General features: G+C 40.1%; 1 protein-coding gene across 2 annotated transcripts in view; it reads left to right on the forward strand.

Moving 5' to 3' along the window:
* Nucleotides 1-4,981: 4,981 nt before the first annotated feature.
* Nucleotides 4,982-27,307, forward strand: part of CRYBG3 (crystallin beta-gamma domain containing 3) — a 117,067-nt gene continuing 94,741 nt past the window's right edge. For both annotated transcript variants that reach the window (XM_080800719.1, XM_080800720.1), the window contains exons 1-2: nucleotides 4,982-5,346; nucleotides 22,043-22,109. In XM_080800719.1, the coding sequence (XP_080656845.1) occupies nucleotides 5,198-5,346; nucleotides 22,043-22,109 (216 nt within the window). In that variant the 5' untranslated portion in view covers nucleotides 4,982-5,197. The remainder of the gene's footprint in view (nucleotides 5,347-22,042; nucleotides 22,110-27,307) is intronic.

Consider the following 27,307-nt stretch of genomic DNA (forward strand, 5'->3'; position numbering starts at 1 on the left):
ATGTTACAAACCATGATAATCAGAAAATAACAGGATGAAAAATGCTAACATCATTTCTCCCCCTTTCTTATTTGCTGCTGTTGTTCTTAATGAAAACTTGAGCTATGCAAACAAAGGAAAGGGGAGGATATTCCCCCGCCCCATCTCCTAATTGAGCGCTTACATCCAGTAATAGCTTTTTGCAGCCCTGGGCAGCATGACATTGCCTCATTTGGCCATGCACAGCTATTATTCTAGGAGGCAGCTAGTGAAGTGCCCCAATCCATCTGCTTGCTTTTCATGGGCTGGTGCTTTCCTTGATGTTGACAGCTGTCTTAATGTTCCTGGGCCACCTGCCACATAGTAAACACTGTGCTCTAAGATATAGACAGAAGCTTATCCCTCTGGTGGACTTTTCAGAACAAGAAGCTTAGCATTTCTAAACTACACTTGCATCCTTCTTTAAATGCTTCAGGGATCAGCACTTTTAGTCTATTCTCATACTTTTGAGGACTTTAGGGCTTATGCTTTGGGAATCGCAGTGTGATGAACTTCAGGTTTTCTCATGATATATGCTATTGAATTACAATTTTTTTGTGGAAGTCATCGTGTCCACAGGAGGTGAGATGAAGAGAGCATAATGATAGTTATTTCCTCTATGAGCCTTACTGGAACCTCCTAGATTATAATGGGGGTCCATCCTGTATGTATGCTCATAGAAAGCTTTCCTCTCTTATACCCTCTTTGTTCATCTGTGTCTCCCATCAAACTTGCCCCTCGAGGGAAAGTATCAAAGTCATTGTATCTCTAAGAATGAGCATGCATCTGACATAATAGTTGGCACTTAGGGACAGATCCAGGTTCAGAGGCACCTGAAGATTTTTACAACTTGAGGGGTTCTTTTTAAAGAAAAATGGTTTAAAAATAAGAATAAAAATTAGATAAATGAGTGAAAAAATAAGTCATGTGAATTACCAATTTTAAAAAGTTGACTTAACAAACATCACAAAGTCTAGAAAACCAATATAGTTTCCATTAACTCCTTGGCATACCTCTATAATACCATTTTCTTTTAATTTTTATAGTATATTTTTTGATAGCCTTTCATATGACACTGATTTTTTTAAAGTAATTTTTATACCCAACATGGAGCTCAAACTCATGACCCTGAGATCAAGAGTCACATGCTTTACTGACTAAGCCAGCCACGCACCCTGACGATGATTTTCTAATATCATTTTCTGTACATTTGGTTGAGTGTATTATTGATGGAAGGGCTATGTAAACATGTAATACTCTCACACATATACCCACTTTACTGCTGCTATAGGTTTGTGCCCTATGATGAGGAATTCTGATAAATTCTAGATTACATGATTTTCATTTAAAAAGTTTGATGCATTTACAATTATAAAAATTGTATACACTGCATTTTTTTTTTAAGACTTTATTCAAGAGGGAGAGTGAGTGAGCAAACACAAGGTTGGGGGGTGGGCGCTGGCACAGAGGGAGAGGGAGAAGCAGACACCCCCTGAACAGGGGTTCCCATGACCCTGGGATCATGTCCTGAGTCAAAGGCAGATGTTTAACCTACTGAGCCACCCACATGCCCCTATTCTGCATTACTGAACATATTACTGCTATGAGAGAAATAACATCAATTAGAAGTGGTTCTTCCTTTTGCATTTTGTCTTTGGATGTCTGAAGTAATTTTCCACAGTCCCCTTTTGCTGTTATACATTTCAAATCTTGTTTCACCTCTACTATCCACATATTTTCAGTGTCAGGGGTCTTAGGATATGTTTATATCTTAATAGGACCTCTGGTCTTGCATCTTGGATATAATGCTTGGCAGGCTGCACGATAGACAAACTGGAATTTAAGCAATAACTTAACTAAATTTTGAAGACACTGACAACCACATAAATACCCCACTAAATCTAAAGTAAATATATTTTCTACTCAAATTCCCCAGAATATGCCAAAATGTCCCCCCAAAATTCAACACCAACTGACTTTAGGAGAAGTGGGATACTGGGGGCAGGGGTGTGGGAATCCAGGCAGAAAGAAATTGTGATCTAAATTGATTGTAGTTGAAAGTTACTTTTATAAATTTCGCAAAAACACATGACCATGTGATCACATTCCCAAGTTCACATTGGAAGAGATTGCCGGTACTGTACGCCTTCACTAAATGTCTGTGGAACAACTGAATTATCAAATGAAGACAACTTTGCTAAATTTCGTCTCTAACATCCTCACAACTCTAAAATTCAACATTTTTACAGACTTCCTAACGCCAGGAATACTAATAACTTAGTATTCAGAAGTTATGTGTCAGAATATAAGGATGTAAGATATCTAGGAACCGATAAATACTAGAAAAGCAAATGGATGAAAATGTAGGTGTCATTGTTTTATGGTTTTAAACTAATGTTTCATATACAAAGTTTGCCTTAATGGAGGCAGGACACCATTCGTATTTACAATTCATTCAGAATGTCGCTTTGTTCTACCATGGAGTGGATATTAGAGTATCATTAGATATCGTTTCTTTCATGAAGTTGTTGCTTTGGAGAAAAAAAATCTATCGTAGATATGAATTGGGCCAACTGTTCACTTTAGGCACCTTTAATAACATTTACAATATCTTATACCTTTATAAGCTGTTCATCAACAGAAGGGATTCTAGCTGGATGAGGAGTAGCATTATTTCTACTACTTATACTATCCTTACCAACACTGGAAATTTTTTTTATTTTAATAAACATATAATGTATTTTTATCCCCAGGGGTACAGGTCTGTGAATCGCTAGGTTTACACATTTCACAGCACTCATCATAGTGGAAAATTTTTATGATGGATGTTACACATTATGATTCTGATGCCTTCTCACTTAGGCAGGATAGTATTGACTATTGAAGAAATATGACTAACACAGCATTTTCCTTGAGAGCTCTTTTTCAGAGAAATTCTTATTCTTAGAAAACTATTATTAGTTAAAACCAAAATTCAGTACTAAATCTTGCTGGGTTCCACCCAATTTATCCCCAGAAAGACTTCCCAAACAATTCGCCTGCTGGGTGGACATTAGGGTATAGGGTCCACTTTTCACAGTTCATATGGGGGCTACATCTGATAGTCCCCTAACTTTCTTTGGGGAGATAAATTATTCTGTGGGCCTTCTAGTGGAAGGGAACAGTTTGCTTCGTTTTCTCTTTGTTCTCATGTTCTCTGGGCTTTCTAGTCAGTTGGCATTCAGTGGAGATTCTCCCCCAAAATAATAAGGCAAGAACTGGGAACTTTACTTGACCTATATATTATTCCAGCTTTTTCCTATTTTCTCAGACTCACAGAGGAGGAGGAAATATTCCCAAGTGAGAAAGCACTGGTAAGTCTTGAATCCAAGCTGAAGGAAATTGCTGATTTAGATTTGGTGGGTTCTATCAAAGCCAGAACAAATTAGAATGCATGCCTTGGGCTGTACTGCAGTTAGTAGGGGAAGAGTGCTTCTAGGAGGCAGCTGTAGGATAGCAGGGAAGCTCAACAGTCACCAGCTGATGCTGAAATGACTAGGGCTTATAGATGGATAATTTACTTATAAACAACCTTCTCTTCTCTAGCACCGCAAAATAGAGGAGGGATGACTCCCAAGGTACCTTTCTTCCCTTCCCCCAAGCCAAAACTGCCTTGGGCATTTCGTTTACTTGTATACAATTTTTATACAAGTAAATGTCTGATAGCTCTGTAAATATCTCTGATTTCCACACGGTCTCAGGAGCAATTTAGTTTTAAAGCAAGCAAATAAAAAACACCTGGGGTGAAGGGGCTTCATTGTTTTTTGTGCTAGCCAGTAGGGTATTAAGAAACTAAGAAAATCCATATTACTCTTATTAGTGAAATAAGACAGACACAGAAGAACAAATACTACATGATACCACTTAGATGATCCATCTAATATAGCCAAAATCGTTGTGGAGTGGAATGGGGGTGGAAACAGAGATCTCTTAGTCAAAGGGTACAGTTTGTTTTGAAAAATGAGTACTTCCTAGAGTTCTACTGTACAGCACTGTGCCTATAGTTAACAATACTGTAATGTACACTTAAAAATTTCCTAAAAAGCCACACTTTAAGTTAAGTGTTCTCAAACAATAAGAGGGCAGAAGGAAACTTCTGGACCTTTATGGCATGGATAGTGATGACAGTTTCACGGGTGTATATCTCCAAACTCATCAAGATATATACATTAATTATGTAGGGCTTTCTGTATATAAAACATGAAAAAAAATAAATTCCATAGTACCATATTTAGACTGTCCTTTTTAAAAGCATTCTTAAAGACTGGCTTCCAGATTTCAGTTAAGTCTGTGTAACGACTACAAAATAGGTTTCAACAAGTACAAATTTAAATCTCTTGTTTTTGATCAGTGTCGTTTTTTGTAGGAAGTTCGCAGAGTAGTAGGGAACATGGAGTGTGAGAAATTTAAAGTGCCTCTGGGTTACGAAAAGTTACTGCAAACTTAAGGGAGTTGACAGACCTACAGGACACCTATGCCCCCACCTTCACTTCTGGGACTCCGCCGTGGGGTACCACCTCTTTTGCAACCCTGGTGGAAAGTGTTTTTGGAGTAGCTGTTAGCTGAAAAACAGCCGGAGGCACTCTGATACCACACTTTACCAGGTGTTTTCACATACTAGTTCATTGGCTTCTTTCAAAAGTCTGGGTACTGTTTTCGCTCACTGGCCGGAGAAAGGAAAACAAATCAGTAATATACAGTAAAAACTGAGCGCAAAGCCAAAAGGGCTGCAGCCTGAACTCGTTTGGGCGGGAAACCGGCAGCCGGGCGTTCCGGACTTAACGTTCCCCCCACCCGGGGTCTCAGGCTTCCGCCTCCCGTGAGGACCCAGCCAGCCCCGCGGACTGCCGCTGGGCCTGAGCTCCGGGCGGGGCCGCGGTCTCTGGCTCCTCCCGGGGGCGGGCTAGTCGGGGGCGGTAGGAGGAGCCAGCGCGCGGCTAGACCGCCAGCCGCGCGGGGAGCGCATCGCGCCCGCGCCCGCGCCCGCGCCCGTCCCGCCGGGAATGGACTGAGCCGCGCGGGCGGCCCGTGCCGAGTCCGTCCTGCCTTTGCCTGGTCGCGCTACGCCGGGCTCCGGGCACAGGACAGCGCCTTGCCGGTTCCCCGCGGACGGCCCCGGACCCGCAGCCGAGCCGGGGAGATGTCAGGCGGCCGGAGGAGGGGCGGCGCCCCCTGGCACACCTTTTCCCGGTTCTTCGCTCCCCGAAGCCCTTCCCGGGACAAGGAAGAGGAAGAGGAGGACAGGCCAGGGACGAGCCAGCCGGCCGCTCCAGGCCAGGGCACTGCCAGGTGGGAGCCGCGGGGGACGTCGGGGGGCCCTAGCCCGACCGCCTGCAGCCAGCGGTTCTGGGGCCAGGCTCCGCTCGCCACTTTCTGTTCTCCTTTGCTGAAGTTTCCTCCTCCTCGCCCAGTTCCCGTGCCGCTTCACTCCCTTTTCGTTGGTTAGTTAAATCCGGGTGAAGTTCGTGACCCGCGGCGGGGTGCGTTCCCACCGGGCCCAGGCGGCTCGGTGCTCTTCCTTCCCACCTCCCCTCCCCGTACGTGATTCTGTTCCCGTTCCACACTGGCGTCTGCGCTCCCAAGTTCTGTGGCAGAAGCGAGTCCCCCGGCGTCCTGCCGGCAGTAATGGGAAACAGTTGTGAACGAGCCGAGCCACCCGCCGGGGCAGAGCGGGCGTGATCCCAAACCACTCGGGAGGGAAAGGTAAAGCGTCGGAGCGCCACCCCCTCAGCTTTTTGCCAGCCTAGTTAAATTCACTCGAAGTGATTTTTTTTTTTTTTTTTTAAAGAATTGTGGTAATGAGTCCCCAGGACTTCGTCAAAATACAAAAACCTCGCTAGTTTTATTTAAATGATGCCGCCCTCCTTCTCCCTGTTTCTTTGGAAACATTTGCCTCAAGTTCCCCAACAGATTTCAAAAAAACCAGGACGACTCCTGTCTTGGTTTCAGCGTGGAAAACGTGCCCATTCTCTGCAGTCATTGCTCCTTCCTCCACCTGCTGTGAAATCGAATATATATATATATATATATAGTTTTTTTTTTTAGACGGGTCTCCTTAAAATGCCGGTTTCTGAGTCTTTTCATCCATTTTGAGGAAGGAAGAGGGGTCAAATGAAATAGATCCCACTGTTTTAAATTTTTGATGAGAAGACAGGCTTATATTCTGTCCTCTCCCAAATTGCACCGGAATTGTGTAATCCGTTTTGATTAGAAGGCCGCTCTCTAGAAAGCTGTGTTTACCTCAGATTTTAAAGACTTCGGGAGGACTTCAGAGGAAAATGGGTAGGAAGCAGAACTGTGTGAGTGTGTTGGTGTCATTAGTATTCAGGTCTTGTGATTTGACTCTAGGCATTTATGTGTTCCTCAGTTTCCCTACTTGTGAAACATTTCCATTATGAAAGTCTGTTAATGCTCCATCTTTCCAAGAAAGCACCTGTAACGGGTAAACTTTTCCTGGGAAGCTTCAGCTGTTGTTGCCCTGGTAAGGGAGAATTTAAAATTCAAAGTTACATCGTAGTTAAAAATAGTTTTGAAGTCTGACAGGGTTCAACCAGAATGTCAGATCTGCTCGTGTGGGCAGACAGCCCGAAGTGCCTGCCATCCCTCCAACAACACTAATCATCTTGGATAATATGGAAGCAGTGTTTAAAAGAAATTCTAAGTAGACTCAGCAAAAGTTGGCAACTCTAACACTGTTAGAAAGGAATAAGCTGGCCAATTTCAGGTTCACAACAGGATTGTGCTGAAACTCTGCCTACCTTCCTGCCCTAATTTGGCTCTTCAGACACTTATCAAATCTAATCTCTCTGGATAACCTCTCTAGCAACTAGCCTCTTGTCTATTTAGCACTTCTCCATTCTCATTATAGGCACAGGCTGTGGCGTTTTGACACTGAGAATTTTAATTGTGCTTATATGAACACTAATTTTGTCCTCATCTTTTTAGAACTTGCCAGCTGTTAAGGAGATGGTAATCCTTTCTGTGGGTGTTTTACCTTTTAAACGAGCTTTAATCTTTCTTTTCAAGAGTATAAACACATGAAGCCTTTATTGAAAGTTTAATGAAACAAATGGAAACTCTTAGTAGTACCCAGTGTCCTAGTAACACAACACCCTAGTGTTAACACGATTGGAAACAGAATTGCGATCTGTCACTGTGTTCTTATTTCAAAATGAAAGGTATTTTGGCTGTTTCTCTTAGAGGCAGTGAAAACTTGTAGTTTTAATGGGAGCCCAATTTACCTTTTACATTGGTAACCCCAACAGCAGACATGCAGTGTGGTAGGTATGTAAAGATGACTGAAAAAAAGTACTCTCTCAAGGAACAGTAAGCTGAAAAGACCATTTGAAAACAAATACTAGTACATTTCATGCATGTATCTAGCACTTAACAATTTACAAAAGTAGTTTTAAGGGTATTACACTTGAAGTTGGACAAACCTTTATGATCAGTGTCCTCATTTTACTGTAAAAAACAGAGTTAAACTTGCAGAAAGGCACATAGCTACTTTTCAGTCGGTGAACAAGTAATAAGTCGGATGTTGTGCCTAGAACTTTGAGACCCCTTAAAATACATTAAGGATTGGTAACTGCTTTCTGATTTTTTCAGTGTACTTAAAATGCATTCTCTCAGACTGCCAACTTGTACCGTCTCCTTTTCTACACTCCCAGTGTTGCTTATGTGAATTTTATTATATAATTTATGCATGTACAAATACGAAATGGGATTGAACGGAATTCCTTAAGAACAGAATGAAAATAAACATAATCATAAGACCAATAAAACTCAGTTTTTAAGCATTTAAACTCTTTTTTGGTTACCTACACAATGCAGTGGTACCAACTGGAACAAGCCCAAGGTCTTTGGTGGTTGCCATGACTCCACAGCTCTGTACTCTGCCATGATTCAGGTCTTCTAATATTTCTTTATTTGAACCATAGGAAAACCTTTGCTTTTATGGTGTGCTCTAAGTTATTTGGACTTCATTTGGTGCGAACACATCATTTATATATTGAGTTTGCTGCTAATCTATTCTCATTAATCTTTGGCAGTTAAGAAAGGTCTGTTTACATCAACACTGCAAATTCAGGTATGGACACTTGAATTGTTTGTTAGTACTTTTCTTGGATGACTGACCAGGTCCAGGAGGTGCTTATATTTTAGATCATATAGAAATGAAAAATGTGACTGGAGCTTTCATGGGAAACTTGAGAACTCTGAGTTCTGTGGATTCCAATTTGAGAATCACTGCTATAATGTTTAACCCAATGTATGTGCACACAAGGAAAGGACTCATTACAAGTAGTAGGGGTCAGCAGGGAGGGCTTCACGGTTGAGGGAGTTTTACCTGGTTCTTCAAGACATTGGTGGTGTTTTAGGAGGGAACTTAGCCAGGAAGACAGAAATAGGAAACAGGTATTCTACATTGAGCAAAGGCCTATAGGTTGTTGTGATCTGTTGGGGACTATATACATTAGTGGGACAGAGTGAAAGACGCAATAAGAAAGATTGGAGGTGGGTCATGGGATTCTCTAGACAGTATTTGGTTCTCAATTTAAATTTTAGACTATTGTGAAAGCCTGTTAAACAGACACTGCTAGAATGTGAAATTTGGAGAATACCTACCTATTAATGTTCTCCACTTAGAGAAAATGCTCACTTTTGTTTCTTTGCTATATCACACGTGATAGACCTGTTTAAAAGGAACTCTGTATGACATTTTAACTCAGGAGAGGGGATAGTAAGGTGAGATCAGCATTTAGCAAGGGCTAATTGTGCATGTACTGCTGGGCTGGGTACTTTTACTTTCAGCATCTCATTTAAACCTCACCTTTAACCTTGAAGGTTGGTATGCCTATCACTATTCTGACAATTGAGGAAACTGCGGGTGAAAAGTTCTTAATGGTGAACACCGTTGGTATCTTAGGTGGAACAATTCTTGGTGGAACTGGACTCTGCTGTCCTTTGCAGGACATTTCTCATCCATGACCCCACCCACTAATTAATTTCCAGTAGCATCCTCTAGTAATTGGGATAATCCAAACACCTCCACCCAGGTGGATGGGAGTTAGGATACCTCTCCCAATAGAAAAATATTTACTCCAAATCATGAGAGTAATAAGTTTCAGGGGAGAGATTTGAATCTCTGTTTCTCTGACTCTAAAGCTCTGGTTCTTTTTGCCCATCATCTTGCCCACCACTGTTCTGAACTAGGCTCATTCAAAACACATGCGAATATGTAAGTCAATTGGAGTTTTTCGTACTCTGTTCCAGAATGGGTGGCAGAAATGTGGCCCATTTCAGATATACCTTTTTTTTTTTAACTGTTCCTTTCAGTGTTCTAGTATATTGTTATTGGTAGAAATAAGGTAAGACAATCATTAGACCAAGGACGGGGACTGTGTCTTCCTTTACCTAGCTCAGGTGAGGAGTGTATCATTGTTGATGAGTATTAAAGCACTTTATTAGTGGGTTTCAGCCAGTAGTACCCTCCCTCTTGAGCTGGGCATTTAGAGATGTGAGGGATCTTGAAAGGATTCTACAGTGTTTGGCTCTCTGTTAAAGTTCAGAGAATTTTTGCTTCTCACCATGGCTGAGGGTGTTAAATGGGTGGAGCCAGGCTGCTAGTGGCTTGCTGTGCAGGAGATACTCTCATTAAAAAATGTCAGCTGTGCCCCTGATGCGTGAGAGCTGCTGGCCTTCAACTTAAAGAATCAGTGCTGACCACAGCATCAGGTGTGTGAGGAAAAGGAGCTGTGTCCTCTGAATTTCATGGTGATTGTATTTTCATTGATTTGAAAGCAGTATAGAAAATACTTGGTAACTAGTTTATTTGAATAGGGGATACCTGTGTGGTCTTGAAGGACCCCATCAACAGTTCATATCCATTGTAATAAAGATGACTGGAAAATTCCAGAAGTCCTCAGCAGTATATATGTAATGAGAATCTTGAAATCCCAGGTTGACTGAAAGCATAGAAGCTACCTTTGGAAGTAGAGTAGCAATATAGACTGTTTAAAGGCATTGAAACTATATTCTCTTTCAAGTGAGATTTCTATCTTTGGGATTTAACAAGGTGTCTTCCAGTTGCCTAATTTGGGGATTCTGTTTCTTGGTTAGGGCATTCCTTGTAAACTAACTCAGTTGTACATTCTAAATGTTAAAGTAGCAAGTACCTCACGTCCCACAATAAGCTTATCTTTTCAGAACTTCTAACTGTATTGAAACAATGATAGCTTTTTTTTTCATCTCAGAGGAAAATATGTAAAGGGGTATTAACAGATTTTGTGATGAGGAAAATAATGTTCCCTTCAAGATAAAATATTTCATTTCCTAACCAGAGTTCTGATGAAACACACTGCAGCCTAGATATGCTAGAAATGCTGATACAACTGTTGTAGTGAGAAAACATAGGTTGGTGTAAATTTAAACTCAGAAAAATAATCTGGGCTATCTCCTGAAAAGAAAAGATCATCATGAAATAGAAGCTTAAAACATCATTTATTTGGACTCTGTTCATTCCATAAATTTGAATAGCTACTATGTGTCAAATATGATACCACACAGTGGGGATAAAGATCAGTGAATAACCGAAAGTGCTCTTGAAGAGTTCATAAATTAATGGAGGAGACAAAAAGGTACATCTCTGTTCTCAAGATGAGCTCATTGTAAGCCAAAAATGTTTTAGGCATTTGTGACTTTTTTGGTTCAGAACATACTTACTGTTTCATGACTATCAAATATTGTATGAGAGCTTTATTTGGGCTTTCAGAATATCTTCCCACATTATTAACTTTTCTCTGAACATAGTTTGGTTAACATCCTTTGCTAACCAGAGTACTGGGAAGATGGGACAGTAACTGGACCAGCCGGGTGAGTGGCAAGTGCTTCTATTCCTCTTGCTCTTCCTAGACTCCACAACTTTGGCGAGTTCTAGATGGAGGCAGAAAAGCACATCCTCTTGGGAATTAACACTTCACATGAGTGGAGATCCTTACACAAAATAGCTTGATGTTGATAGAAAAACAAGTTGAAGCTTTACGACCAGAAACAACTCATTCTTTAATGTGTGGTTGGCAGTTGTGAATGGCCAGTGGTATAGCTCCAGCAGGACTATGCCTCAAAGTGTAATCCCTTGGGGATATTTAATCGCAGGTACCCCCAACGCAGTGAGACAACTGTTTGCTTAGTCAAGTGTTTTTTCCCTTGTTTTTTTTGGGGGGGGGGGCGGTTGTTGTTGTTGCCTGACAGATTAGAGATGACCAAAACTAAATCATCCTTTATTAAGACCTTAATTAGACCCAAGCCCTGTGCCTGGAACTTTAAATATACACATATGCTTAATCCTTAGCAGCCTTTGAGAGAGGTATCTTTACACCATTTTACAGATCTATAATTTAAGGCTTGGAGAGGTCCAATAGTTAGTCAGAAGTCCCAAAGCCTCTGTGGTAGAGTCAAATTCTCCTTCCTGAACTCAGAGTCTACAGCATTATGTGATTGCTTCCTCTGCTTGACTTAGGAAGACCCATAAAAGAAAGCTGGCCCTAGAAAATAGTTTCGAATGGAAATAAAAAACAATGGCGTGCAGCTGGCCATCTGCCCAGATGGCTCAGGTCAGCACTCTGTACAATAAAGACTTTGTGGTCCTGACAACCGAGAAAAGGAAAACAAATGTATGTATCTATCAAATGACAAATTTACATTGAATCACATGAAAAGGGTCAATCTCCTTCAAATTATATGCAAACTGGAAGTATTAGCAAGATACCATATTCCATCTAATTGATAAGCAAAACTTGAGTTAGAGGTGGGTAAACTGGAATTGGTGACTGGTGGGAGAATAAACTGGTCCCCAGCCTTGGACAGGTTCTCTCAGTATTCACATACTCTGATTCAGCACTTCCCTTGTAGGAATTCCATCAGATGTACACAGCTCGCAGACAGGCCTGACATTGCCTGTGCAAGGCTAACCCTTGCGGTGTTACTGTAATAGCAAAAGAAGAAATAGACCTGTGTGCCATCAAGTGGACAAAGGGATAAATCATGGTCCAATCATGTAAGAGAATATTACACAGCTGCCAAAAGGAATGACAGAGCTTTTTTTTGTACTGATAAGGAAATACCTCCAGGATTCATTAGGAAGAAAAAGCAAGCTGGAAATCACTGTGTGTAGTATGTTCCCATTCCTATATAAATGAGGGAGTGTGAAATAAGTCTTACTCTGGCTGTGTTAACAAGGGGGGGATGGGAGACTGGCTCAAGAAATGAGCAACAGGAGGGAGACTTTTCATTTTATACGTTTTTATATGTAAAAAAATTATGTGAATTACCTACTAAAGGGAAAGAAACACTAATTTAAGACCTGGTGAATATCTGTGTATAAATGAGTAAAAATCAAGAGAATTTAGGATCCTGACTTGGCAGAAATCTTCCAAAGAAAGAATGAACTACATTAACTTGTTCAGATGAGAAAAGTTACAATTAAGGCTGTAAATAAAGTAATATTTATATGCAGAGAAATTTGATATTTTGACATTTTTCTAAGAGTGAGTCTTCTATATTATTAATCTGTAATGCAAAACTGGGTGCACTTAATTATCACCTCATTTTTGGGAGATCACCCATCATACACTTTGAATAACAGCATGATCCTGGCATATCATTAATACTTTCAGTCTTTTTGTGAAAAATCGAGACAGGTGGCTCTCATCTCTAAAGTCTCTTTCAGATTTAGCATACCAGCCCAAACTCCATGGAATAATAGGTGTGTACAAAATCAATATGCCTGTATATTAGGAAGACTTGTTTTACTGGAAAAGTCACGGATGAAAACTTCACCCATGTTTACCAAGAATTCATTCAGTACCCCGTGTACAAGTTACTGTACTAGGCTCTGCGAATCTGGTGGTGAGCACACTGCAACATGGTCTTTGGCTCAAAGCATACATGCAGTTTAGTGGGGAAGGCAGATAATAGCATAAATCTTCCTTCCCTTAAAGTAAGTGCTGAGGTGACAGGGCTGTAGGAGCACTTAACAGGTGTGGGCCCATTCTTGATACACTTTTTAGAGGAAACTTTTTAAATATTTAAGAGAAAGTGCTCACATGTGTGAGTGGGAGGAAGGACAGAGAGGGAGAGAACCTCAAGCAGACTCCCCTCTGAGCCTAGAACCTGCTTGGGGGCTCCACATCAGCACCTTGAGATCATGACCTGAGCTGAAACCAAGAGTCAGTGACTTAACTGGCTGAGCCACCCAGGTGCCCCTAGTGGAAAGTTTTAATCTTGCTTCATCTGTTTCTTCTGGTATTTTTGTATGTGTGCCTAAACAATGCTGTACTGTTCTTTCTTGATTTATAAGCTTTAGATAACTTATACTGACTTGTGGTTATGGTAGATGAGGACTTAGCTATTTAGTTACTCATCCAACCGATATAATTGTTGTACTTTTGGAATTAAATCGAAAAGCCAATCTTTAGATTTTTATGAAATACAATTTTGGTTTCATTAACACAACACACTAGCTTCTCTATCTTCCTTACAAGTAGCACAGATGGCAATGCGAGAAATGATGTGAAAATGGCATTCAAGTGCCCTCACAAATAGTAGTTTCATGTAATTTCTAAAGATATATGTTAGAAATTTGTGCTTTATTCTTTGAATTAAAATTTATGCAAAACATGGATACTACCTTAGTGGCAGAGGAGAATTCTTTATAATTGCCATGCTTCTTATGACAAGGAATGGAATACTATGAGTTTTCCATTTTGTTAACTGGGGACAGGTTAGGCAAAATGTAAATTCTAAGCCTTTTATTGTCTTGTCAGATGACCAAGGAATATACCCTGGTTGGAGGGGTGGCACTCTGCTCTATTAGTCTGAACTAGAAATATATACTATAATAATTTTGATTATTTCTTTGTTCTCCAAAGGCAAATAAGGATCTCATTTGGCAATATTGTATATATTATTGATACAAAGGAATTACCATTATGTAATTTGTGGTATTAGTATTTTGTAATTTGTCTATGCTAAATTCATTTCCAATAACCTGCATTTGTTTGCTTTTTGAAAACAACTATAATACTTTGTATTTTTTTGACCTTTTAATAGTAATATATGCTATTATAAAACAGGTATGAAATTATAAAATCATAAAAGAAGTACAACTCATAACCCTACCCACTCAAATACTGTTCTTACGTACATTTCCACATATATACATACTTTTTTTTTTTTTTACAAAAAGTGGAAGTTCTCTTCAGGATTTTGAACTTTATTTTTTTTTTCACTCAGTGATGCTTTAACATTTTCTGCAATAGTATATATACACAAATTATAAAATAATTCTAAATTTAGTCCTTTAAAAATTTGTTTTGTCATCACTTTTCAGAATTCAGTTTGAATATCTAAATGTGCCTCTGCTTGTGTAGAGTTTGCATTTGAATGGGAGAGGGTAGAAAATAAACAAGTTCTATAATACATAATGTGCTCTGAAGTACAATAAAGCAGGGTGAGGGAATGGGACACGATGGAGGTAATGAGACTGGAGTAAGGTATAGAGAGAATGGTCATGAAAGACCCCTTTCTTGCATAACATTTGAGCAGAGACCTGGATGATACTTGGGAGTGGGAGAGAAATCTGAGAAAAGAACTTTCCAGGCAGTGGGAACAGCCAATTCCAGGGCCCTGGGGCAGGATCATGTTGGCACAGATGCCAGAGTGAGCAGAGACAACAGAATGGAAGGGAGAGTGGCTGTCAATGACACGGGGAAGGGAGTTGGGGGCCAGAGGAGGTAGGCAAAGGTAGGGAGTTGAGATGTTTACTTTTTGAAAGTATCATTTGGATGCAGGCTTATATATGTTTATGTATGTGTGTATGTTTATATATTCTCACAAAGATTGCTGGTTTGTTGATGTCTGGAAGAATTTGCAGTGAGAAAGAATTTGAGTTGGAGGTTAGAAGTGAGGTCAGCCTTGGTCAGGCGCTGGGAAGGCACAGTCTGGCCTGTCCTTGGATTTCCAGTGCCTCTTCCTTAGGACAGTTTGATGAATGCTACATGAATTGGTGCCCATTTTAGAGGGCAGCCAGAACACTGTTTTGAGTTCATGTCACAGCAAAAGATTGAGGGTGTTGATTCATGTGGGGTAGGTCATAAATGTTCAGAATCTGGAGAGTGTAGGGTCGAGGACTTTGGGAGAGAAGAGCAGTTACTGGTGTCACCTGTAGACAGCTCAGGCACACATCAAACATACCAATGTCCTCTCTAGCCCGTGACTAAACTGCAAATATGGGTCTTGTTTTGGGGGCATGGAATAGGGGACAGGAAGTAAATCAGCTTCCAAGTGGAAACATAAATTACAGGAGAAGGCGGACATGATGGGGAGGGACTGTCAGAAGAGGCTAAGGCTGCAGAGCAACAGAGCTTCATAATCATGTCTATTACCTTTCCTCCCTTCTCCCAGTTTTTCTCCGAAGAGTTTGCCAGATGTCTGAGCTAAAATACATGCTGTTCGACTGCCTTAAAATTGCAGCTTTTAGTTACCTTTTAATTTGAAGCCCAGAAATAGTGCCATAACCACCTGTTTTATATTCTGTTAATGGTCACTTGAAAAATACAAGTACTAGTCTACCACTGGCAGTCACTGTTTATGAATGGACAGTTTTCCAGATGGCTGTTTGTAAATCGTTAGTGTGGAACTCTGTCCCCATAGAAGCAGGATTGGAAATGGTAGATGGCCGCACCAGGCCAGTGCACAAAAGTCAGTTTAATCCATAACATGCCTGCAGTCAAATATAGAACAAAGAGAACCTCTAAGCTTGCCTTGTGAAGCTGTGTTTGTAAGAAAAAATTCCAAGGTAGTATAGATGCCCCCAAGGCAGAAGCAGACCCTTTGAAAGTTTATGGGGATGAAAGCCCATACTGTATTTAAGGACCCAAGTGTGGGTGGAGAGGGTAGTCTAAGGGAATACAGAACAGGCCCCGAGGGTGGCTTCAGTAGGTTGGAAACAGGGACTGCACAAGTTTCTGTCTCTTTCTCAGAATGTCCCAGCATTAATTTTGATACCGAGCTGGTTTCTTGGTTAGAGTCTCTCTGTTCCTTCACTACAAAAACTTCAACGTTAGTCTGTTTCCTTTTCCATTTTCCCTGCAACTGGAGGATCATATGGGATTTTAGATCTGGCAGAGAGCTGGGCTGATGCTTTCATGTCACATATTTGAAAAATTGGATTCAGAAAGGTGCATTTTGACTGAAGTGACCTTTGTCCCTAAGGTCTGTCCCTGAAACATAAGTCCATTTTGCAAAGCATTTCGCTACTAATGACAGCAGGAAAGGGTGTGGATAGGTAAAAGACCCCTTCTTGTTCTCTATTATTTTTTCGTTTAGTTCTCCATGGGAAAGTCATACCTGGAGGACCTAGTATGATTTGATCACATTTCAGAGGAAGGCCAGTTTCTGGCTGCTTCTAGAGTTTCTTTCTTTCTTTTTTTTTTTTTTTTTTTTTTTTTAAGATTTTTATTTATTTATTTGACAGACAGAGATCACAAGTAGGCAGAGAGGCAGGCAGAGAGAGAGGAGAAAGCAGGCTCTCCACGGAGCAGAGAGCCCGATGCGGGGCTCGATCCCAGGGCCCTGGGATCATGACCTGAGCCGAAGGCAGAGGCTTTAACCCACTGAGCCACCCAGGCGCCCCTGCTTCTAGAGTTTCATCAAAGGAATGGTGACAAGTAGGCTCTGAGGTGAGGAACAACATGCCAGGCAGGAAGTCTGTTGGAGTTGTGGTGGAGAGGGTGATATTGTTTAGTAGACCCAGAAGAGGTTTAGGTTAGTGGCAGACGAGAAAGCAAGATATGCCTTGACTCTCTCTGTCCTCAGGTCTGCTGGTTCCTCTATTGCAGACCATACCTCATACAATGGAAGTGAAAATCAGTGGGAAAATGATTTCAGGCAGCATCAGGCTGAGTGGGATGAAGAGGAAGGAGAGAAGGGAAATCCTTCGTTTCCCTAGGGACAGTGGAAAGTCCCCATGGACAGTGAATCTGGGGAACTGTTTAGATGTATAGGGCGTTCCCAAATAGGGGACTACATTTTATTAAGTGGCTTTGTGTTTAGAAATGGTCAAAATTACTGCTAGTAATTCAGTAATTCAGATGTCTTTAGCACTGAGCATTGCCTCCTTTCTAAAAATGGCAAGAAGTAATAGATTTTCTGCATCTGTAGAGAATGGGCAAGCCTCCAAAAGACAGTTATGAAAGCTGTATTCAATTCTTTAACATTTCCAGATTTTTTTGATCCAGCCACAGGAATGATGTGTGAGAGAAAAGGCAGAGTAAAGGCAATGCCCAGCAGCTGCAGGAGAGGGAGGAGTGGAGGGCCGTCCTCTCCCTCACTGTGTCTCCACCCCATCCTCCGAGTCTGTGTGCTGTCCCTGCGTGTCTGTCTGTTGACCATCTAGGAAGTTGCGTTCTTACCATGTGAGGAACTGAATCTGGGAGAGGCCCAGCGGCATCCCTTGTGCTTCAGTCTGTGGTATACACTGAAAGAGGGTACTTTCTCTCGTTGGTCCCACTCTGGACTTGGCGAGGCTTCGCATGCTCATTAGGGCAACAGCTCTTTTTGGCGGCCAGGAGCTCTGCAGGGCCCGGGGGTTGGAAAATTGATGATGTTTTACATGACTTGAGTTTTCTACATAATGGATACCTACCCTTTATCAACACTTAACATATTTAAATAGTACTAACAGGAGATCTCTCACACTAGATCGTTCTCTTCCTTACACAGCTCTCAGTGGTTGGCTTCTGCTGAACATAGAAAGGCTCTCAGACCATTGTTTATCAGGAGTGTGGTCAGAGGGCCAGCTGCTTCAGAACAACCCCAAGAAGAGGGAGTCGGTTCTTGAAATGTGTATTCCTGGGACCCACTCCAACTGGAATCCTTGACAATTAGGCACACACATTTGCTTTATAAATACGATTGCCCAGCTGACTGTGGTGCAGTTAGGTAGGGATTCTGAAGGAGTGAGGGGCAGGATTTCATGTGGTGTGTTGTCTGCACCCCTGCTTCAAGAACAGTGCCTAGCACTTAAAGGGCATTTAAAAACAGAGGGGTCAGTACTTATCCGGTGAGTGAGTTTCTGCTTCTTATTTGCTATGGGTTGGGGAACCTTCTTATAATTTAATAAAAAATAAGACTAAAAGATACATTGACAGGATGGGGGCTTTCCTCTTTGTAAATTATTTGAACTCTAGAATGTTAATGTGCTCCGTTTTTTTTCTTGGCCCAGAGGTTTGTCTTAGTTTGTCTGGAAAGTAAACGTTAATGGCTGCACATTGGATTCCTTGTTTTCAGGTATGGTTTAACTCAAGTTGCTTCAAAAATAAGGAACTTCACTGTTACTTTGACCTTGATATTTTTCTGGGCTGTTTTGAAGGATTAATTTCCAGAGTTCTGTTAGCTAAGAAGAGGGTGTTTAGAAATGCAATGTAGTCTTACTTGCCTACGTGTGGTTATGATCCCTGCCCCTCACCCCCTGCCATGAGCAAAATGTGTACTTTCTAAAAATACTGCTATTGAACTATTCCCCAGGTCCCAAAGGGGGTTAAATTGTGAAAGAACAATAAGAACGGATTGTCGACTTTCTTAAGGTTTGAGATCATCTGAATTTGAACATGTTTCTTTCTCTCATATATTAAAGAGTCTGAGAACACTATTCCAAGTCTTTTGAGTCTTTTTCTGTTACATATTTTTTAACTAAGTAGACATCTAAGTATTTTCATCTACTCTGTTTTATTTTTGTGTGTGTTTTGCATTACATTGTTCCCAATACAACATTTTTTTGATTAAGCAGGCACAAATGGAGAACCTGTTTGATATCATTTTTTTTTAAATTTAACAAATATTTGAGTACCAGGCACAGTGCTTGGCTGTGGGATACAGACATGAATAATACAATTTCTGAATTTGAGTTCAAATTCTAGTTAGCCAGAGCAGAAGTGTGTGAATGGTATCACTGGGTTCAATAAGAACCCCCCAAAATAGAGATTAATCTAGGATTAAATTGTAAAGGGCTAAGAGTTGGGCAAGGTGTTGAAGGATGTAGGAGGCAGGAGAAGAAAATGGTTTCTTTGCATGTTCTGAGAATGTGAAGTGGTTCTGTGTGGCAGGTGTATCTGGAGCCATATGAATAACTTTCTATATCCTAAGGACTCTTCATTTTATTCATCAACTGAAAGAGATTTACTGAAAGGATTTTTAAACTGCAAAGTGGAATGATCAGCTTAACAATCATTTTGACAGGAAGAAGGTGTTAAAACAGAGCAATCCTGAAGATGCCAGAGATCAATTAAGAAGGACTCTTTTTTTTTTTAGTAAACTAGAAAAGAGATGGGGAAAGCTTTAATTGAAACACTGATTTTTATAGCTAAACCAAAACTTTAAAATGTGCTGTTTACTTTAGAACTCAACACATTTTGAAATTTTTGTTTAACAGTAAGATTCATGAGACTTAAACATAGGCTATAAGTTTTAGAACGTTTTATGAAGTGTCAAATATTCTTTTGGGTTTCTTTTAGTTGTTTGCTCAATATGGAATACTTGTGTGCTGATCTATGAATATATTTTTCTGGCATTTTGTGTGTGTTTGTAGAGTGGATATAATTATAGCTACTTGAAATACTGATATCTGTGTTAATCCCATGAACTCGGAGCTACATTTTCTACAGAGGTTTTGTACTGGAAAGGAAACTTTTACCGTTTTCATTTCCAATTCACTAAGGCAGTAAGTTTACAGAAAGTGCTGTTAACACTCTTAAGTAGAATTTCAGGAATCTTGAAAAGAACTAGGGGACTAGGGGCACCTGGGTGATTCAGTCTGTTGAGTTGTCTGCTTTTAGCTCAGGTCATGATCCCAGGATCCTGGGATCCAGCCCCACATTGGGCTCCCTGCTCTGCGGGAGCCTGCTTCTCCCTCTCCTCCCTCAGCTTGTACTCGCTCACTCTCTGTCTCTCAAATAAATAAATAAATCTTAAAAAAAAAGACACACAAAAATTAGGAGACTAAAATCCTTGTATGTTTAGTTTTTAGGTGGGTCATTCAAAATAGATTGCAGTTAAAGAATATACTTATAAAATCACTAAGGTCAATATTATCCTTGATTATACTCCAGATTCTTATGATGTGCTCTTTTTACATGTATTGTGCCCGCCTCTCTCTCTCTTTTTCTTTTGAGCTTAAATAGACCAGACTTGACCTTTAATTTAAAACAAGAATCGTAAACAAATTTGTGACAAAAAATAAAGCTAAAATAGAGAATGGAGGTAAAAACTCACTCACTTTTAAAGTAGCAATGTTGGAGACATTCTTATTTTATAGATATATAGATGTATTTGGTTACAGTTCTGAATTGTACAATATTCTGTCCCTGATTTTTCACATGGAATTTTCACCTGTTAAGCACACAGCTCATGTATTCATCTTCTTTACTTGGTTGCTTTTGCTGTTGACATTTAAAAGGCTTGTGAGTATGACTGTGTCTTGTTGGTCTGTGTATTTCTGCATAGAGTCTGAGACTTAATAAAATTTTAATTTCATTGTATTTTCCACATGCTTGTGATCTTTCTATCTGTGTTTTAACCATTACCATTTGTTCCTTGGTTAGTCTACGTAATTGCACTGGGCGTTATGGATAGAGAACCTTAAAGTAGCCTAAATCATGTCTTCTCTTTCTATCTTGTCTAATCTGAACTATTGAGACCACTCCTTTTCAGTTGCTCTGCCGCAGCCACCACAGTTGCCTGTGTTTTCCCATTCTCAGTCATTCCGCCTACCTTATGCTTATCCCCTGGCTCAGGGCTTCCCAGTGCTGGTAGGACAAAGATCAAGTTCTGAAACGGGTCAGGCAGGTTCTCCATATTCTGGCAGGTACTGCCTCTGGTATCATTCTCATATCTAGCAGAGTCACCTCTGCCAAGTTGTTGTGCTCCAGTCTTATATTAAAACAAACAAAACATGGTTTCCTGAAAATGCCATGTTCTCTATTCCTGCCTCCTTTGTCTCCTCTGTGGGCACTTTCCTGAGGAGGCAGAATTGCTGTTCCTTGCTTCCTCTGTGCTCCATGGTATTTTGTTCATTTGGCAGCTGTAACTTTTACCAAACTGTATTATTAGTTTGTGTATCAGTCTCCCCTATTAGTCTGAGTTTTATAAAGACCCTGACCTACTTGTCCTTAAATACTCAAGGCCAGGCGTGAGTATGGCAGACGGTCATGATAATCTTTAGTGGGAGCTGTTCAGTTTGTCTAGCATCATAAAAGTATGAAAACAAGATAATGTATAAACCTAGAAATACAGAATTTTGTATTTGAAATGTATGTGTGCCTAATAGGAAGCATAATTTATTATGACCTGTCAGAAGACATCTGTGAAGGTATTCTAGACAAGATCATTAGAAGTGGCAGTCTGGAAAATCAGGTTCTTAAGGTGCCCTCTGGGACACATTTGGGGCTAGATAAGCCTGCATTTACATTTGAGTATTCCCAAACTTCACTAGATGATCCTGTATGTTGATAAAGACTTACTAAGGAGAAATAGATTCTACTCGTATAGTACTCACTATGGACTTTAGAAAAAAGATCAGGCTATGGAGAACCTTAATATAAATAAAATCGTAGAGAGTTAATCATTTTCAAGGTTGTGATAGTTGTACAGTGTTGGTTCTTTGTTCGGGTGCATCATTGCTGTGATGCTGATTATCAGCATAGGAAAATGTAGCACATAATAGGCTCACCAAAATTTCTGAGGCCTGGATGAATATTTTCGAATGTGCTTTCAACTGTAGAGGTTCAAATCAACTTATTCTTTTACATTAGGTACATGAGTCTTTTGAGCATTGCATATAAAAGCCCTTTCGATTTTTCTTTAAACTCGAACTGTATGATTTTATTAATTCTCTTTTAATTTCAGAGAAACTGTGGTTTTTATTTTTCAGTGTTGAAAATGAGCCCAGGAGCACAAGTCAGAAAAAGGAAAATGTACTTTCACCAGAAGCAGTAAAGGTATAGTTTTAATATTTTATATTAAACAAGTATTTCTCTTAATTTCTGTTCCCACTTCTTTTAGATTCTGTTGTCTCATTTTATATTTTACATTTCAAAAAAAGCACTATATTATTTATGGCAATCCAGCCCAGCTCTGTTGGACATAGAATTTAGGTGGGATCGGGTGAGGGAGAGGGGCATGGGGGAGAGTGGGGTGTCCTTATTCTAGCTTTGCCACTAACCAGCTGTGGGGCCTTCACCTGAGGAATTTAATGTCCTTGTCCTTAGTTTTCTGATCTGTGTGAATTGGATCGTCTAACCTCCATAGTTTCTTTTCCCTAGGATGTTCTTTGATTTATGATGTGTTTTTCAAATGCTGCTGACATGTAATAGTGCTTTTGGCAGGTGGAAGTTAATAACATGTTCTTAGTATGTGATGGATATTTTGGTCAGTTCACATATGAACCAGCTTCTACAGGACAAGCATGAAAAGAGTGTAAGCTACACACCTCCCTAGGTAGTTACCTCCCTAGGTAGTTACTGATAAGTGTGGTTAAAAATCGGGGTGCCTGTGTAGCTCAGTCATTTGAGCATTCAGCTCTTGATTTTGGCTCTAGTCATGATCTGAAGGTCCTGGAATGGAGGCCTGCATTGGGCTCCCCAATCAGTGGGGAGTCAGCTTGGGGATTCTCTGTCTCTCCCTCTGCCCCTCTCCCCCCCACTTGCTTTCTCTCTCTCTCTCTCCCTCCCTTTCTCCCCTGCTCCCTCCCATTCTCTAAAATAAATAAATCTTTAAAAAAATCCTTGAAAAATCACTGAACCTTGTACCATTTCTTTTTACTCATAAGTGATTTTCTAGAATCCGAGTGTTTGTGTTGTTCAGTGGTGTGATGCCAGGTATGTGATCGAGCTTTCGTAGCTGTCCCACAGTCATAGAGTTTGGACTCAGCAATTTTCTTTTTACATGATTTGTGACAATCAGTAAAGCAGAATGCTTGTGCTTTCCATGAATTTCAGAGTAAATTACCTTGGTCAATGGAATGACCGTAAAGTCATCTGAATTCTTCATCACTGATAAGGGGACTTTTAAACATTATATAAGGTCCAAAGACATTAGGTATGGTGAGGATAAAGCTGTTTTCATTCTTCCCCTATCATAATTAACAATATAAATTTTTTTTGAGAGAAAATAGCAGGGATCTGATTTCTTTGACTTTATCAAAAGAAAGAAAATCAAGATCACCTTGCTTTCCTTATCTTTTTTCATTCCTTTGCTAGTTTGGCTATTAAATCCAGCTTTCAGGAGCACCTTGGTTGCGCACTCCTTTAAGCATCTGCCTTCGGCTCAGGTCATGATCTCAGGGTCCTGGGATCAAGTCCTGTGTCAGGTTTCCTGCTCAGCGGGGAGTCTGCTGCTGCTTCTCTCTGCGCGCCCCCCACCCCATGCTCTCTCTCTCTCTCAAGTAAAAAAAAAAAGAAAGAAAAAAAAATCCTGCTCTCAGGCTTTATAAATCTCTACCTACTCTTTTCCTATCAATTTAGCCAACTGTTAGCCAGCCTACTGGTTTACCACTGCAAGGCTTTTTGCGTGTCTTCAGTTGCCTTACATGAAGACTTTTACTTCAAATGGTATATATGCAGCCTTGCTCTTGAGTTGTTTTATGGGAAATATTTTCTTTTGAGATCTCAGACTTTGATGTTTCTTTGGCTACTAACTCCTTTCACTCCATCTCCTGATCCCTCATTGCTTCCGACCTTAGCCAAACATTCTGCTCTCCTTGCTGCCTTCCCCTGTCTGAGGCTCCACTTGTTTCCCCACTCAGCCTGTAACTGATACTATACTACTTTGGCTCTGATCTTACTAAAAAACAAAAAACAAAAAAGCAACAAAAAAATACCTTCAGCCTTCAGACTTGGCCTTTCCTGTAGTCCTGCTTTGCACCTGCAGAGATTTGTTCCAGAAAGTCATACCTTTGTAGATGCAGTAAATATATACATTGGGTAGATATAGTGTCCGAGCCTCCATGATTCGTCTTTTCTGTGCATTCTTAATATCTTCGTTTGAGTGCCCAGGTTAATTTCACTTTGGGATCCGGGTCCCCAAGCAAATATGGCTCATTGTCATGAGATTGTTTCTTTTAGGATTTGAGGCCCATTGCATTACTTAAACATAGGCAGCGCAGTTAGCCTTTAATGTAGAGTGAGCCATGTCACTCTCATTGCAGTGGCCTGAGCATTTTGGCCCTTGTGGTTAGTTGTTGCTTTACCTTCCAGAAACTACTAGTAAGATTTCTTCAGTCTAGCCACATAGGCCCCAATGGTTTAGATACCTGTTGTCAGGCATCAGAAATACATATTTTAATAACACCAATAGCACCATACCTTGTGGGGGAAAACGGGTTAGCACCATATTTACAGTCTTGTTATTCTAAATAGTCTCAATTCAAGTATTTTCATTAGCAAGTGGAATAAAATGTGCATTTGTTTTCTTTCTAATGAATAATTTTCTATAGCAGCACTCCACTGTAATGTGATATTTGTGTTCCCATGCTTCCATCTTGTTAATCTGAATTTTATGATAATGCCTTCTGTGATAAGAAAAAATATACAGCATTTTTCCTGTTGAGTCTGAAACATAACAGATTTATGAATAATAAATGTTCTTATCCTTTTCTTTTTCTATTTGACTTTGAGAAGCCAAATCAAGATGTTGATGATTGTTTGGTTAGAAGTTTAAACTATGAAAATCAATTATATTTTCAAACAGAGACTATAGAAGCTTTATATTATCTTTGGACATCATTGTATTCTTAGTTATCACTTAACGTGCTATACAAGGTTTGCTGTTTTGCTAACATTGTAGCCATTTCTAATGCTAGCATTTATCATTCCAATGATAGATAAATTTATTTTTATTGATTTAGGTTCTTGTATCAAGCTGGCAAAACTTCTAGATATTTAGTCCATATTCTACCTTTGTTTTTCTGTGGGTTCTACAATTTTGTCTTGTAGTCTTAGACACTTGGTCCTGTTGCATTCATGTCTATTGTTATTTAAAAGAGTAGGAAAGCATGTTCTAATTCCCTGCTGCCATCTACCTACTTCAGAGGAATTTTCATCCCTTGTTGCCTTCCTAGGATAAACTCCCAAAAGCCCCGTGCTTTTGGTTTTGATCCAGCTTTTGTCCCCCTGGTTTTGGTCTCTTACTTCCTGCCTTCTCTTATCCATCCCTCCATCTTCACTGGCTTCTATTTCTTTTCTGAAATACAGTTGCTTTGGGGGGCATCTGGGTGGCTCTGTTGGTTAAGTGTCTGACTCTTGATTTTGGCTCAGGTCATGATCTCACAGTTGTGAGATAGAGTCCTGTGTTGGACTCTGGGCTGGGAGTGGAGCCTGCTTAAGATTCTCCCTTCTCTCCCTTTCCCTGATTCCTCCCACTTCCCTCTCTCTCCCCCTCTAAAAAATAAGCAAATAAATCAGTTGTTTTTTTCCCTTTGGTGGGTCAGATTTCCTTTCAATCTGTCGTTTTATATCACTCCCAGTTTTTACCCAAAAATTTCTTATGAAAGTCTTTTTAATTCTTAATCCTTTCTAATTTGATTCCTGGCTCTTTTCTAGTTCCCTCAGACATGGGAAACTTAGTACTGTGCCTGGTACATGTGTCGTAAGTACTCAAGAAGTAGTTATATTCATAAAAGTCATTCCATGAAACCAGTGATTGCTTGCTAACCACAGTCAATAGTCTTCTCTTAGTTCTTATTTAACCAGTTGAGACATTGATTTTCCAGGTCTTGTCTTCTTTCCAGAAATATGCTTTAGTATCTTTGTTTCCATTAATATTGTACTTCATTGCAATTCCTGCCTCTGGCCATTTCCTCCTGTTTCCTTCTGACTTTCTGGTTAAGTTACTTTTCATATAGATGTTTCTCAAAGTCCTCCATCTTCCTCAATGTCAGTCTTCCAAAGTTATATCTTTCAATCATATTGCTTCATTTTTTGGCTCTCAGATCTCTTCTTGACATCCTTCTTGAACCTCTAAGCTTGATTTTTGGGGTTCCAGACATTTCTGTATGGATGGCCTTTAATACCTTGAATTCAGTCTGCCCCAAATTCTCAGTATCTTCAGAGATGTTCTTTCTACATGTATTTGGTTGGGAGGTGGAAGTGGTGGGAGGTGGGAAGGATCATTTAACTGCTTGGGATGGAAGAAGAGCCCTTCTATCTGGAAATTTTTTTTTTCTTTTTAAAATTTATTTCAAAGTGGGGGGAGAGAATGAGGGAGTACATGAGCGGGGGGAGGGGCAGAGGGAGAAGCTGACTCCCTGCTGATCAGGGAGCTCAGTGTTTCCTGGGACCATGACCAGAGCCAAAGGCAGACACTTCACCACCTAAACCACCAGGTGCCCTTCCATCTAGAGATTTTCAAACTCTTTACTTTTAATCCTGTGTCTCACACTGTCCTAAGCAGTACCTAGTGTCTTCAAAACCTGAACTTTTTCAGCTTGTCTGTGGAGCAGAGTGTTTCCCTCATGATCAGAGTTACCCCTTGCAGACACTTGGGTAGAAGCTTTCTGTGGTCAGCTACTCTGCCTTCATCTGCCTGTGCCTTCTAAACCCTTTTTGAAATCTCTTATCTGCTCGTATCTACTCTCTCCCTCTCTTTGTATTTATAACTGAAACAGTTCCTTTACTGTCATTTTTGTACAAAAGCAATCAGTATGTGTGGTAATCAGAATTTTTATCTCTTTTTGTAATTGAAGAAAGTGAATCTCCAAGATTTGCACTTAACAAAACCCACAGTTAGTGAGAGGAGACAAGAGAATTCAGATGCAGTTCTGTATAATGTTTTCCATTTGTGAACTTAATTTATAAGATATTCATAAACTAAATTTACCAAAAAGAAATCTTATTATAAAATTAAGAGAGCTATGGCAGTAAGTCTGTTTTCAGAAGTGAGTCATGAGCTAAATAAAATGAATCAAACCTGGATCATAGGTTATAATTCTCTAACCCAGACCTAAATAAATTGATGATCATTAGGCTTATTCTCAGCAGCTTGACATCTGCTTTATATAAAATTTAACTTTTGTTCCATTTTAGAATTGTTGTTTATAACTAATCCTACAAATCTGATGAAGGTTCTGGAGTGGTTTTTAAAAGGCAGTGGTTGATAGATGCTTATGATGTTCTATGAATAATCAAAGAGTATCAAGTGT

Source organism: Martes martes (genome assembly GCF_963455335.1).
Source record: "Martes martes genome assembly, chromosome: 1".
NCBI lineage: Eukaryota > Metazoa > Chordata > Mammalia > Carnivora > Mustelidae > Martes > Martes martes.